At 34.5% G+C, this 16,376-nt stretch overlaps 1 protein-coding gene across 5 annotated transcripts; it reads right to left on the bottom strand.

Moving 5' to 3' along the window:
• Nucleotides 1-808: 808 nt before the first annotated feature.
• On the bottom strand, nt 809-13,125 carry LOC132550248 (organic cation transporter protein-like). 5 transcript variants are annotated; one of them, XM_060214288.1, is made up of 12 exons: nt 13,052-13,125; nt 12,201-12,343; nt 10,812-10,902; nt 7,916-8,086; nt 5,820-6,033; nt 4,776-4,879; nt 4,377-4,531; nt 3,837-4,005; nt 3,202-3,426; nt 2,727-2,953; nt 2,301-2,482; nt 809-2,101 (listed from the first exon to the last, which is right to left on the bottom strand). In XM_060214288.1, exons 4-12 carry the CDS (start codon nt 8,056-8,058, stop codon nt 1,904-1,906), a joined length of 1,617 nt encoding a protein of 538 aa, XP_060070271.1. In that variant the 5' UTR covers nt 8,059-8,086; nt 10,812-10,902; nt 12,201-12,343; nt 13,052-13,125; the 3' UTR covers nt 809-1,903. The 5 variants fall into 5 exon arrangements, with proteins under 5 accessions (XP_060070271.1, XP_060070272.1, XP_060070273.1 ...); XM_060214289.1 differs by having other exon boundaries at nt 12,201-12,346; nt 13,052-13,065; XM_060214290.1 differs by lacking the exon at nt 13,052-13,125 and adding an exon at nt 12,834-12,850.
• Between the last annotated feature and the right edge of the window lie 3,251 nt (nt 13,126-16,376).

Below are 16,376 nucleotides of genomic sequence, written 5' to 3' on the forward strand. Positions count from 1 at the left end.
ATAAAAAAAGTCAGTTTTGTCAAGCTTGTTAATTTTGATATAGTCAGAGTCTGATATAGATTTCATGTGATCGAAGTCAATCCCTGTGCTCGAGCACTTCTTGGCATAGTCCCTCGATGCTTTTCTATTAAATTAAATATGTGAGTGACAAGTTTCCCAACTCAGTAAAACTAATTAATTCATTTTAATATGAAAATAACAATATATCACAACACCAATTACCCGTCGGAACAATGATGTATTTCTCTAAGAAAATTGAAAATCTCAGTTCCGCAGGAACAACAATCAAGTTCTGCCTTGTCTTTTTTACAAATAACGCAGTACGCAAACATCTTGACTGTGTTCCCTATTATAAGAGATGAGGAGGCGGGTTTGCTGTGGAGGTATGTGTTCTTTGATATTGTTCTCAATGACTGTCTCAAAGGTTCAGACCTAGTTGATGTACTACTGCAGTGTTTATGTCTACATATTACAAGTTACACTTGCATCATTGAAATCCAATGAAAACATCTTTCCAGGATTTTGTACGACCTTGTTTAATTTACGATGCTCATTTGTCTTTAACGTCTACTGCAAAGAACACATGGATAGTACTTCAATTAAAGTATGTTATGTGCTATATAAATGGCCTCAGCCATTATTGATTCATTGATTTATAGCAATCACAATGTTAAACACTTCCGCTTTTTGTACTTAAGGTTAATGATACAACGATTTAGATCAAGTTAATGTCAGTGTCGTTTTAAATCGCCTCTTTTTATGAGTTTTAATGTAAATTATGCAGCAACACCTCAGCTCGGAAAATAAGGTACTTGTGATTAATTGAATAATTTCGCCGGCGTGTCTGCATTTATTGAGTTCGGAAGATAAATGTGATATTATTCTCATCGTTTAAGTACCTATTATCTTGATTCCAAAGATGTTTTTAAACTCTTTCGCTATTTGTACTCGAAGTTTTGGACATAATTATTTTCTTTTATACTTCATTTAGATTGAAAATGACGAAAGCAGCATTACTGTTCGTCACCCTTTTTTCTTGTGATTTGTAAATTATACGAAATCAAATCGCAAGTCGAGCAAATCTGATTCAAAACGACTTCATTTTGGTAAAGCATGTATATACTTTATCGTTAGGGAACAAAATAAGAAAGATAATTAGGTAAATCATGACAAAATAAAATGAAATAGAAAAGATTAGGATACAAGCGGCCATTTAAATCACTTCGTTTCAGTCACCGAGCACCTGGCATGCTACAGCAGGTTTTTTTTTTTTAATTTTGCCACTAAACCTCCCTACATCTTTCCTGAAAACCTCCTTTTTCATGTACTTTTTTCAAATTTCTACTTTGGATATTCACCGCTTTATTTACTAGCAGCAGCAGCAGTGAGTTGTACAGAAAAAAGAGTGTGTTTGATGCCTGATATTTTGCCTGTTTGTATACTTTGCTCTCGTTTGAGAATGTGACATTACTTACTTGGATTTACCAAAATTTACATGGCTGGTGTCGTCAATGATGCAGAAGACGCTTACTCTTCCGAAACACCAGGTCATGCCCCCTTGTACTTTTTTAGGGTTCTCCATGTAGATTTTTTTTTGTCATCTTTGCCTTATTATTTTTATTGAATCAGTGTCTGTATTATAATTGTATTGACATGTTGGCATTTTATTTATTTCTTTTTTTCTCTTTCAGTTTTATCGTATTATATCAGTGATCGCGGGTATCAAAATTAATCTGATAAATGTAAAACGTTCGATAAAGAAATCAATAAAATTGAAAAGGTAATGAAATAACTTCTGTTGAAATGATGACAAAGAAAATCAGCACGGGGTATGGATGCACATATATTCGAACGACCTACTTAACATATTCTATGCTTAAGTGTTGATACTGGATAAATTATTTTAATCCAGTAATGTCTCCTTTTTAGTCAATTTGTGTCTGGTATCTCTCTTCATTGCCTTAGCGTGAGCTACTGTTTCCGGAAGATTCATATTCTGAGTTTCCGGAAGAGCCAATGTCATAATTGCTGCGAAAAGGCAGAGGAAACTAAACACGAAAAGTGGTACTGCACGCCCTACTCGTCCTGGAACCACCAAGATCTGTTTATAGAAACAACAGAAAGTTGCTTTCCTTCATGAAAACATTAAACTTTATTTTCAGTATAAATAATAAAACAAAATTATGATACATTGATGTTTAAGTTATAAAATCACATTTCAAAATAAACATTTTGTTAAATTTAATACATGCACGTATGCATATAATCTTTCAATAAAAATACTTCCATGAAAAACCTACCAATCTTGCAACTCCTGGTGCCGCCATGTAACCCATATTTCCCATTGAGGTACTCATCCCCATACCAGTGTTTCGGACTGCAGTTGGGAACAGTTCCGCTGACCACATGTATATGACACTGTAACCTACTGCCATCCCAATCTTTCCTATCATTGCCAGCACAACAGATATAAACTTTAAACCTGAAACAAAAAATGCCGATTTGCAAGAATCCTACTGCTGATAAAAGGGATATACATTGTAATGTCAATGAATCTTGTATAAGGACGAGGAACGGATCGTCCGTATCAATATGAGACAGAATACTATTTCAATGTCATTCAAATATTTAGAACATATCTCCTTTAATGGCAATTACAATGTAATTACCACCTCCTATGAGGACGAATAAAACTCTGCACGGTGATCTAGTTGTAATGTGATTACCTGCTGTGGCGAGGACAGATGTAACACCACTTCCCAGGAGTGACAATCCAGCCACTGCCATTCCCGATATGTACATTTTTTTCCGGCCAATCCTGCCAGCGGATAGGAGGGTTATTGTGTAACCGAGGAAGTCAACGATACCACCCAGCAACAAGTTTAGATAGAAGTTTCCCGCCAGGTTTCCGATATTTAATGTGAAACCATAGAAGCAGTGGAATACCACAAAACTACAAGGAGAAAGTTTGCATATCTAACTAAAGCAAGTAGTAGAATCCAAATACCGGTAAATGATAATAAAAAATGCCGAGAAGCCTCACAGTTCTCGTGCCGACGAAATGGCTATTTAACGAAATATACAATAATAAAAGTATTATACAAATGGATACCATTGAATACATTCACGCGTATAAAGCAGAAAAAAATCACTATAAATAAAGATCAATAACCATTTATATTTGTCGGAACGCATACTCACAAATTAAAAAATATCACGATTGACTGACAAAGCAGAGAACGACGTTTAAAATAATCAAAGATGCTTTGTTTTTTCTGCAATCTTTTCTCAGTCTTTTCAAACATGTCCGCATGCGAAGGAACACAATTCATGGTATTGCTCGACGCGGCCATTTTTAGCACCGTCTTCCTGGCTTGATCTATCTTTCCTCGATGAATGAGCCATCGTGGAGACTCGGGTATAATCCTACAATAATGTCTTAATAAAGAGTCATGCGAAAAAAAGATTAATTATCTACTTAATATTTGACTATAAACGTTTAATACTCTTGACATATCATCAACAAACCCCCTCTGTACTATATGTTGTTTTACCGAATGCGTTAACATTAAAATGTCAAATCTATACTTGGCCTCTGGTATCATTGAAGAGAAGAGTCCTTTAGTGCATTTAAAGTACTATACAATTATTTTAACTACAATCCTTTTCATACTGAATTTGTTAAGAAATTTCATTTTAAAAATTAAAAATCAGAATTTATAATCATATCGACAAAAAGAGGAATATTCAATCACACTTAATCAAGTATCCTTTTTATTATTTTTTTTTTAATTTTTGGCATATATTGGATACCATCCTTTCAAAAAGAAGCATACCACCAGTATATGGCAAAAAGCAGCATTGGTGCTGTACACGCAATCTGGATATACTTCCAGTGACGTAGACCGTAACCTATACCAGCAAGCAATGCGATCCCAGCAGAATATGGATAGTTAAACAGAAACCCGGCCCACTGACGTTTAGAAGGGCCAACCATTTCTATAGCTAAAACCAAAAATAATTAAATTTGTTCAAGCGCATGTATAATGTGTGTTTAAATAAAAAAAATGTGTTGACATTATATAATGACTTATAACATCATGAGCTACAATGTGTACTAGAAAAAAACAGTATTTTACAATAGTTCAAAGCAAAAGGAATGTATTTTTAATAGAAATCATGAAACGGATTGTTGTTTTCGCTAACAATATTATTTTCGAGGGTCGTTAGTTTTCACGATTTTAGTTCATTATCGAAAATAAAACCCCTCAAAATTAAATTACCTTTACAGTATCACAGCATTGTCTTGAGGTTGATGTCAGCAATCACTTAATTTTATCATAAGGTAGATATCTTTGATTTGAGAGAATACGAACCTAGAATAAATGATGATATGTAAACACCACGAGATGCCATGATCTGAAAGAATCGTAATAAAGTAAATGCATAATAGTTTGGTGACCACGCTGAGATAAGTCCTGACACGAATACAATGGCAAGACTGTAGCAGATTACTCGTTGTCGACCAAATCTGAAAGATGAAAAGAAACACGTATCTCATTACAAATTGTTAACCGACAGGAATTCTTAATGACACGTGCACGATTGATATAAGTAGATTTTAAACTTATCTAATTAACTTGCTGTAGCATATATTAAAGTTAAAACTGACGATATATCTTGTAAATTAAGGTGTAACGGTACATTTGTATATTCAGTAAACTCGCAAAGCTTGTTTCTTGCACGGTTTTCTTGATAAGTTAATCATGTTTAACCTGTCGGCGAAAAATCCCTGAGTAAGGGATCCCGCCAGCGCTCCAGAGTACATAAGGATCTGCATATAGGTCGGGATATCAGCATCTTCACACACCAGGTCATGCTAGTAATATGAAAGAGTGACACGTGCAACATTTTATATATACATGTATGCATTTTACATCTTTGTTCATCAAGAATTGTGGATCACGCTCTATTCCTTACAAATCATGTCAATCTAATTATTAAACTTCCTAACTGGAATACATTGTCTGTCTCTGTTTCTACATTGACAAGTTTTGTAATTGAAATATATAAGAGCTTAAGTCATCATGAAGTATTTCCCTAAATTCGAGATTTGTAATCTGTTTAAGAGATTTGAAAAAACAAAGCAAAAAACATCCCCCCCCCAAAAAAAGAAAAGAAAACAAACAAACAAGCAAACAAATAAACAAACCACCGATATGCTTTCAAAAACAAGATCGTTTAAATGATAATTTAGGCTTTGGATGCGATCACACTAACAGTTGCATTGAAACCAAGAAAATATTGCAATGCAGAATCTCAAACAGTAGCGAAATTTGAAAATCAAAAGCACAAATGCATTGAATAATGTTGCCATTTTCTTTAAAACATTTCTAATATGCGGAAAACCGTCAATATATGTTCATACATCATCCATCTACACGTATTTATAAATAATGGCAAATATGAACTCTCTAATCTCAATTTCCAATAACATACAGGGTTTGATACTTCAATGAACAAGATTAGCTTTATCTCCATCGCATTCACTTGATTCTCAATACAAACCTATTGCAGTGATACTATCTCCAGTTCTTGATAATCACTCATTTTTTAGTAATAGTGACATGACATACAGCTGTGTTGATGTTAGCATCGCACGTTTTCATATAAAAAAACGAATTATACATATGTACACTATCTGTAATACCAATGCACACAGTTAGGTGAAATAAAGACAAACAAGCTGAGAAGAATACATAAATGTCGACACGCTAAATGAAATAAATTAAAAACTGTATCGGTAATGTACAACATACCTTAGAGACGAACGTTTCTAGAAATACAGACTGGTCATATACCCAGGCCGTGCATGGCTGAGGATCAAAAAGTTTATCGGTTGAGTTAAACAGATGTGTGAAACACACATTAGCTTCCTCATATTGTAGAAATTGCTCGGTAAAGTTTGCGTATTGTTCATTTGATCCCTCCGAGTACCCTTGAGAATTGCTAAATACATTGTAGTCATCGCACCTGTGAACATATAAAAGTTTCAAATTAGACACGATACATTTACTTGTTGTATATGTGGTAAACCTAATACTAATGGTAATTGTAATAAAACACCAGTAAAGTATAACTCGTCTTATGAAATGTTTCAGATTATAGATATGTTATCATGAAAGATTAATTGACTGATATAAAGGATAAACATGTCTTATCATATTACAGCTAAGGGACACGTTTGGAAATGAGTCCGTGAATACAGTACAATAGACATGTTTAAATACAAATTTATAGTTAGATACAGCGGAGCGAAACAATGATTTAAAAACCTCTATTTCGTCCTTCTGTGACTCGTCAGTGATGCTAAGAGCCAAAATTTTGAAGCCTAGGAGGCGACTGGGGAAAAAACCAAAGAAGTCAAAAGAAAAGTAAAATGTCCTAGCAACATAATTCAATCATGTAATTGCCATATATCGAATATATTTAGTACAAAGTTTTAGTACAAAGTCAAATGCATGTGTATATTCTAAACCGTGCCATTATCTGGATGAATAAAAAAAGTAGTATGTATAGCTGACGTCAGTTCTCTGGGATTAACTTCCACCAGCAGTATCTAACAGCTGCTATCTCGAAGATTAAACATTTATGCTTTAGAGTAATTGTATCTATCTTTAAATTTGTATTGAATTGTTTTATTCAGTTGAGTTTCTTTTGTACAATCCAACTGGAACAAAATAACGCCACACATCATTAAAAGTAACATAAAGTAATTTTTTCTTTCTTGTACATATATGAACACTTATATACAACTCAAATAAATACAATAAAGAGTCAATCTCCCTTTGGTTTACAATGCTGACATGCAATGATTTTGAAAGAAACAAATCCTCTTTCCAGGTATTTGTTGTGTATCATTTTCGCTCACTGAACACAGTCAACTGTTTCATTTATCTGGTAGCTTTTTCTTTTGTGTATATGTTATATTGAAGTGCGTAGGAGAGAAGGGATTGTGAGTAACTTACGTTTGAATAATTGTCATGTTGGTTGGGTTTATATTGCTTGCTTTTATCAACTGCCTCCTAAAGTAGGCGAGGTGATTGTATGGATTACATGCATGATGTGGTGTTTTGTGCGTGTGTGTGTGTGTGAAGGGTAGAGGTGATTCGACTTTATAGTGCCACCGCACTGAATCAGAGGTCCACAACAGGAGGGACATCCGGTTATCTCATGCTGGCAAAGGGCAAACTACTCGTTACTTTACAAAAATGTGTTACACATGAAGTAGTGTCTACCATTTTTATAGACTCGGGTATCTCATGGCCAGTAGAAATGATCCAGATCTTTCCCAACATAGAACGATTAACTTAATGTTAAATGTACACAAAATGCTGTCTTGTCTGCATGTTTTTAATTGAGTCACTTGACTGGCTTTATTGCACATTCATACATACTTACATGATTATTGAGAGATTTGAAAATAAAAAAATAGAAAGACAACCAATCGGTGTATAACAGAAATAGGTAATACAAATTACAGGTGTGGCTGAAAGTGGAAGGAAGGAAGTTATTTTATGTTAGAAATTCTCACATATGCGTAATGAAGAATGAAGTTTCATCTATGTACGTGTAGCTGTGTATAAATATCGGAAATATGTGATAAAAATAACTTTTAATGTGTCGGACATACCTACAGGTATGTGTGGGACATACCTACATGTGTGTATTTGACATACCTATAGCTGTGCATGGGACATAACTACAGGTGAATACGGACATACATATAGATATATATAAGACATATCTACAGATGGATATGAGACATGTCTGAGATTACGTAGGACCAAACGTAGCGGTAGGTTTGCGAAGATCACCTTCATGTATTTATAAATGTGTCTGATTTTCTACAAACCTGTGTTTTGGAGAGAAGAGAAGTAGAGCGTTGTTTACGTCGGATACACCAATGAAGATAATTGGAAGGCAGACCAAAATGTATATCCGTCTTTGATAGGGTCCGAATTCTCCAACGGCTTTCAAAATATCATCAAACCTCATAGTAGTTATCCAGTACTTATATGTACTTCTGTAAAGATATCCACGTGTGATAATATGTAAATAAGGAACTTACTATGCTATTGATCGTATCATATACAGTACACAGCGTGCATTAAACGATACTCTATCCGGAGTGAATAAATAGTATCTTGCTTCCTTTGTGATATTCCATTTGTTCAGCAATATACGGTTCATAAAAAAGTGTGTTGTGTTTTGAGGATCAGTGTAAAAAAACAGCTTGTGACCTACTTAGCAAAAAGCGTGACGTTTCCTAACAACCGGGTAAACATTTTATGTTGATACTAGCACTATTCAAGAAAGACACTCAGCAATTATTCAACAACAGATATGTATAGACAAATCATTGAGTTCTCTCATCAAAAATATTTTAAGAAATGAACCTGCAGTATTCGTGTAAATCTTTTGTTCAATCTTTTGTCCAATTAATGTATGTGACATTTTTCTCAAATAAAAATAATACCAATAACAAAAGAATTAGACGGCAGACCAAATGTCTTTATAAACACTCTTAGATGGATGGACATTATGTAAAATCTACCCATGTACACAGTACCTGAGGTTAGTGTGAGTGAATGTAGCTATACCTGTCGGGCCATATCATCAAATGGAGTTTTGAATTTATATTTAGCAATACAAATCAAGTTGTAACTTATACCCTATCCCTCACCTCACACGAACTCATAACAAAAAAAAAATCAAGAATACAAAGAAAGGAGAAGAAAACTAAAAATAACCAATAAGATAACACATTTTATTCCGTAGAGTGAGCGTAAGTGTTAAAGTTGGTGGAAAACATGGGCTTTTTAGTAGCATTGTATGTCAAAGCAGCGGAGTGAAGGGACAGTTGTTGAAGCATGGTGTTTTATGACAGGAAGATGAAGTCAACAAGTATAGTGTTCTTGTTTATTGGTGTAAGTGAGATACGTACCATAGGGTGCGTATCTGGATATCGACCCAGTATCAAGATATAAAAAGGATTTATATACCATTTCTAACAAAGATGAGGGATCCATAACGTGATGAACGGTCAAGGTAGCCAGACCATCCATGTCTACGTTGTCAAATATATAAGATCTAATGATATAATTATATATACCATTTATACCTGGTTACTTGACACCTGTGGCAACATGTAATCTGTCTATAGCCTTTGGGCACAATGACGTTTGGATATAGCTCATATTAATATTTTGCTCAATACAAAACAAGAGATTTTGCTAATATAACATTGTTTATGTTATTTTAGAAATGATCTATTATGGTTCACAGCTTGCTATGTAGAACTACTCAACTGTTTTATATTATCTGATGTCAGTGGTGTATGGCTTTCATTTCTGGTATTAATTCATTTTTTTTTTCAAAATGAATCCGTTATCTGATACATGGCTGTATAATAAAACATACGTGAGAACAGTGACGTTTTACTGCTATCTTATCACTATAATGTTTGGGACATATACAACAGGTAAACGGATCATATGATTTATTCGAAACTTTGTTATGTTAACAGGTGTGTTGTAAACGAGGTATATAACTACAACCTAAGGTACTCAGACGGATCAGGTATAGGACAAATAGTTGACTTACCCTGGTAAATATATACTTTTTACGCTTTATCGAAATACCACAATTTTAGTATTGTCCTTGTATTTTCTTTCAATTTCCAAATTTTCTCAGTAGTCTTAGAAAATATACTAACAAAAAGAACAGATATGATTCCTTAAAAATTAAAATGATAATTCGTTTGAGATGAAAAACCATTCAGACTCATATAAATACTTTAAGAATATATCGGGAATCCATTTCTGCGTTACATTAGTGCAATATCTCTATAAAACAGATATAAACAGGAGTATTTAAACGGACATGGTTAGATATTGCCCCCAACTCCTTGTTATGATTATATATACCATATATCAATCTTGTCAGCATTGATGAGTGTTTCTGTTGTCCATTAAAGATAAATAAGGTCGTTAACTTTCGCTGGAAGATTTAATGATGAATGAGTGTATGATTGTGACCATTTTATCGATCGTGTTTCAATAAAGGTATGAATACAACAGACTATAGTAACCTTTTTACTTATGACGTGGAGTAATTACAGCTACAAGCCTCAGCAAAGAAACATATCCGGGATCTACTTCTCCGTGAAGTCATATAAATGATTCAGATCACGTTATAAAAAATTATATAAATAATAAATAATTATAAATAAAATAAAGAAATTAATTTATTGAAAAGAAACTATATATTTCATTTGTTAATCTAAATTTTCCAATAAAAAAAAACAACTGAATTGAGCATCGTTAATTCAATGATAACGAAGAAAGGTGATATGTCGCTCTTTGATGAAATCTTGTCTGATCTTATATCTAGTTTTATAATTTCCATGAAAAGATATTAACCAAACAGTGCAATGACAATACAATAATACGTCCATTCGTACTGAGAACTTAAAATTGGTTGACGAAAAAAAAACTGGAACTGATCAAAATGAATTGAATTGAATACCTGTTATCATTGCCTCTTACATTCTATAAGAATCACTATTTTTAACAGACGACTATATTCCTCCTGAAGTGATATCACAACCCCTTGAAAGTGATATTATACTCCCTTGAATGTGATGTAACGCCTCTCTTCATTTTTCACATTTTGCTACTTCCGCTTATCGATGTCTTATTTGAACATAAATATTGTTGGTTTGGAAGAAATGTGTTTTTTTTCCTTACGAAAAAGAATCTGGGATAAAAACTCAAATTTTCTGGATGGTGCCGTTTCCGGTTTGGTTTCCCGTATTTGTGATACACCTGCAGCTGCCGTCTGCAAACGTAAACAACAAAGCATGACGGATAAGACTGACGATGGTGAAGAATTAAGGAAAAACAAAATTGTCAACTTTGATTAGTCAAAGAAAAAAACTTCTGATGAAAAGCCTATTGTATGACCATTTTGATATCACACCCTTTCGGCCCCCTGACTGATCGGGTCAGTTTAAATCAATACAAAGTATTCATAAGTATTAGAGGAAAGACAAAACCTAGATTACAATATGTATTTTTGAATTGCGGTACAGTCAAACTTGAGAAATACCTTTGGTACATTAAAAATGACAACTTCCGGTTTATGTAAAATGACTTTATGTTTGACTATGAACCTCTGGTTAAGGATAATTGGATATAATCGCGACAGTTTAGTATGGTAAATTGCAAAATACAGTGTGAAATAGTATTTTTAAAGTTATGATGACTGGTTACATCAAATTGGTCACATATGCGTTTGTTATCTTTGGATTTCGGATGTTATGGATTGGAGGGAGGAAGGAAAAGAGCAGATATGGCTCTAGATAAGGATATATTAAATTTTTTATCGAAAGCAGGTTGGTCAAAAATATAAATACTAAAAAACTTTATCTTTTTTATAAACCAAAAGGCCTATTCCAAACATTTAGATTCTTGAAAGGTATAAAATTTGAATTTTGGAAACAAAATTGCAAGTAAGCTACCGTAATTAAAAAAATAATTTGAAAGTCTTAAGATCACAAAAATTTTGAGAGGGAAACTACAATTCCTAACAAAGTTGCTATTTACAAAACATTGATGTATTGCAAATACCGTTCAAAATAAGCATATCAATAACCATATAATAGTCTCATACAAATAAATATAGATACTCGTACTGGCACGTGTTCCATGTAATCTGCGTGCTAGGCGCGTGGATGACGCACGAGAGCTTCTCGGCCAGTCCGTAATAATTCCGACCTAGTTACTGCGGGTTACCTGTTTGCCACAAGCATGATACTTATAGGTCCGCATTGTGTTAAGATGCCACTATTGTGAATCAAGAAAGATGGCGAAGGCCGCGACAGAGCTATACTTGTCATCTAATGATGCTCGATTAAATCTGAATACGCTCTTAATTCTTCAAACTGAAACTGAAAACTGAAGGAATTCCTTTGAGGGGACTATTTCTTTCAGTTACAGCACGGTATAAACATTTTATGAGATCAAAAATATATAGAGGTTTTGTCTTTCAGTGTTTATTGATTATTGAAATGTTTTTTCCCCATTCTTTTTGAAATGAGACCCATTATTGTTTTATTAGCTGGCATATTTGCTTACCAAGTATTTGATAGTGAATGCTTTGACTGTAGTTAATAACGTCTGGGAACTGCCTTATTTCGATATTTGATAGCTCGTCAGGACTGATGGATCATGTTCTTTATATACAATGAAATTCTTGTTTCTTTCAAATAGTTTCATCTCTACTGAAAATAATAACAACAAAAGCATTACGGTTATTCTGACCGTATACTTCCTTACGTGTAGGTCCCTGCTTACATTTGAAAGGTAAATTTTCTGTTTGAATTGTGTTATTACTTAACAAATGAGACAAGATCAATTTTACTTCATATATACAACGTAGATATTCAACAAGTGATTTTTGATTTGTATATTATGAAGTTTTCATTCAGTAGAAGAAATAGGTTTGTAGTATCAACACCTGCCCGCAAGTCGCCCGAAAGGATGCCTGCCACTGACACATACTGGTGCCACATGGTCACTGACCCACGACCAACGTCAGCAACTGCTCAGGAGCAAGTTTTGAGCATGTTAAAAACTTCCCTGTGGACCTCTCTGACTTCCATGCGCACCAGCGGGCATGAAATATTGGTGTTACTAGGTTTTTATTTCGGAAAGCTATCAATGAAGAACAAAAATCGAATAAGAAAAAAACACATTCCAGTTACGTACCTTTCGAGGTCAGGACATGACAGTCTTGATTATATATAGCGACCACGATAAGCTATGCGTATGGGCATTCACATATGTTCTATCTCAGTTGTATAGGCCAATAGTTCCGCAGTTCTCCTTGAAAACTTATTATCCAGTTAAACATGTCACTCATTACACGAATGCAGTTTCGCATGAATCGTGTAACTATAAGTTATCATATGAATATTTACACTTACCCTTATCACACGTATGCGGTTCCACATGCACTGTTTACACATGATACTACTGAGACAGTGACGAAGGAGGATGTATATTGTTATGTGGTTGAGCGGGCCAAGCACTGCATTCCGGTATAGGACTTGTATTTATTATGTACATAGAAAAAGCACATACACAGAAAATTGTGATGATATATCCAGACTGCGGATAATAGTAATAACTATCTTTTAGTTTTCCATTGTATTACCGTTGCTGCCATTACAAAACAATATAAATTAATTAATTAAAATTGGTTTTCAATGTTTATTTACCTTCCTTACAATACATCTATTTACTGTTTAGTAAATGTAATATATACTTCATTGGAACAAGTTTTCATTTCAAAAGTCGTTTTTTGGTCAATTGGTCAAAAAGGTACAAAAAAATGAACTGCACCAACACCGTTTAAGTTGAATATATTTAATTTAAAACAGATGCGCTATTTGATAGGAGGATACTTTCCTAACAACAGCAAGAAGAGCAAAAGCCGTGTTCCATTCGCCATACAGACTAAACAGATCAAAAACAGGGTAGGGGAGGAAGGGGAAGGTCCAATGCGCTCACAGTACATGCTTGGTGACCACGTCTGAAGTAAACATTCAAATGTGCAATAGTCGGCGGTTGGCATATAACGAAATTGAACAGATGTATTTTTGATAAACCTGGCGGCTTCTGATAGGTGGGAGCAATAGAAGATATTCTTCTGATCACGAATTATGCAATATTTCACACTAACGTCGGTCACCGTGCTTTACAGGGTGCATTCCACCATGTCGGAACCTGGGCACCTCATGAGATATTACTGCGCTCGCATCTGAAATATAAAAAAAAACTATGAAGATATGTATAAATATATCATTAATTCTATTTCATATTTTCGTGAACAGATGAGAGTGAAAGAATAAATTTCAACCAGGTGTTGGAAGGCCTTAAAAGTAGTTTTTGGTAAGTATATAACGCAATCAAAACCTAATTATATTTTTAACATTATGGTCGCTAATATACTTACAACAAATTTACGACTGCAAGCTGCCAAGATTGAATGAAACAATGTATCAGAATGCACCCAAATGCGTATTTAGGTTACGGCTCCCGAACTGTCAAACACATGTCTCATTCGCTTTTTGTAGGCTATTTACGGAATGAATGTATTCTCATTGCTTCTATATAACCCATTAAATGATTGAGATTTTTATTTCTCGTTTTCTCGTTTGGAAATGAAAAATATATTTCGCCAGGTTTTAGATTTATACTGAAGATTTAAGTTTTAAGATTTAACCCAAATTTTGTCAGTCTGAATGGACACGTCGTTACGTACGGTAGCTCATGCACCAACACATTAGTAAAGTGAAATATAAGGAGACTTAAACCAAATATAAAGGAATACAGAGACATTTGGTTAGAAAATAGCAAATTATGTGGAAGAAGACAGAAATGTCAGACTACTCTGAAGTTTGTGGTGGAACGGCTGAAGATCTTGGGAGTCCAAAGTTTAAAGTCCATCACTTTAGTGCAAAGGCAACAATGTTCTCGGTCATGGCTTAAGAAGAATCACTACCTGATAGTTATTGAATCCTCGATGCAAGTATATGTAACTTGTAACATAATATGGCTGAGGTATGTTCACACTATACTGTATGCCGAAGTGCTAGAAAATTGGTAGTACTTGGGGGGAAACCTGTGTCTGTTACCAGAGAGACTACCACAATGCACTTGCATCTTTACTGAAATTAGCAATAAACTTTGCATTATCCTTCATTTATGGAATCATCATGAGATCATTATGGGGATCCATGGTAATTCGTGATGGAGTGTTTGCGACAAATAAAATGTTAGCAACGAATGAAGAATCTGGTATAAGACGGGCTTTGTACACTTCAATATAGCATCATATCAGAGATCTGTAGCATGCTATTGTAGAAAAATATATGCGGCCGGAGCAAAAGACAAATGACTAGCGATTGAACGGAAAGACTTTAACTATAGCATTACAGTTATTTAAATATTATGGAGGACGGTCTAAGCAGTCACATAAACACACATACTGTAACAGGTGCATGTCTGATTCTAAGACAAACATTGTTTAGGGTTCTTGGTTTTTATTGTACTAAAGGTGGATATAAACTCCCACGGGATTATGTGGGAGTTTAAAGTAAAAAAATCTCCAACAGGGACGGGACGGGCTAAGCGACGACGCATCTACAAGGAAAACCAATCTTCTCCGGCGGACAAACAGGTTCTACACCCAAGAAGGGAAAGGTGTGAAGTGCCAAGAAAGCAAGACAAGAAAGTCCGAAGAAAACCAGAGATGTTATTTGGTACTGTCCAATCAGATGTCTAATGTCAAGTCACATGTCATTACATGAATAATTAAAACACAATAGTGCAAAATGTCACTACTTGACCTTTACACAACTTGCATAACAGACTTACATTAAGGTGACATGCACCATCATATTCTATTTATTTTCATACACCATCCACACACTTATTACGAACATAAATATGACAAAATACAAATATATACAATATAAACCAATAACAAACAGTCATAAAATATTAACCTGCTACAATACAATAGTAGCGTGGCTGTAATGTTTGGTGCATATAGGTATTCGTGGCAAGCATTATCATATCCGTTCTTTAGCTCAATCTCGTCATTGTGAAACTCGGCATCATCAGTGCTTCCGCAACTGAAATGAAAGTTATCAGGAAATGCAAGCAGCTGTAATTATCGAGGGATTTTTACTACTGATAAAGCCCACGGTGTGCGTTACATGAGGTTGAATGCTGATATTGACAGCTTCGTTTATGCCAGAAGTTTGCAAGAAGTACAAATCTAGGAAGCTGATGTCCTGAGGTGGAATGTGTTAATCATGCATTCAAGTGTTTGTGGACAAGTTTAGAGAAGCTGGCGAATCCTCATTGCAATCCTGGTAATCTTACAAAGTGGGTAAAAGTTAGACTTACAAAGGATATAAGATGTACCATTCGTATGAAGTCCAAGGAACCTGATAGATCTGTTGCCATGCGAAAGTTAGAACATGATATAAGAAATTCTGTGCACCACGTGTTTTGGTAACAACTCTTAGTGTGGTGATTATTTTATTAAAAAGGCAAAATATACAAGTTGAAGCTACACGCCCATAGGAAAGTGATACTACATCTGAGACAACACTTTGTGTTCTTGCTGATCAGCAAGTGATACACTGATTATGGGCTCGGCCTGAAAAACATTACAATTAAGTAATGTATCCATAAGAAGAAGCGGAGTGGACGGTGGCATGACCTTAAAAGTGTCAG

Source organism: Ylistrum balloti, unplaced genomic scaffold (assembly GCF_031769215.1).
Source record: "Ylistrum balloti isolate Yb309-2 unplaced genomic scaffold, AGI_CSIRO_Ybal_v1 Utg370114, whole genome shotgun sequence".
NCBI classification, from domain to species: Eukaryota; Metazoa; Mollusca; class Bivalvia; order Pectinida; family Pectinidae; genus Ylistrum; species Ylistrum balloti.

Coding starts and splice junctions, on each gene's coding strand:
- LOC132550248 (XM_060214288.1), bottom strand. CDS start 8,058: ATGAGGTTTGATGATATTTTGAAAGCCGTTGGAGAATTCGGACCCTAT. Junction 6,034..7,915: donor CTCTTCTCTCCAAAACACAG/GTTTGTAGAAAA, acceptor ATATGTTCACAG/GTGCGATGACTACAATGTAT. Junction 4,006..4,376: donor CATATCATCATTTATTCTAG/GTTCGTATTCTC, acceptor TTTTGGTTTTAG/CTATAGAAATGGTTGGCCCT.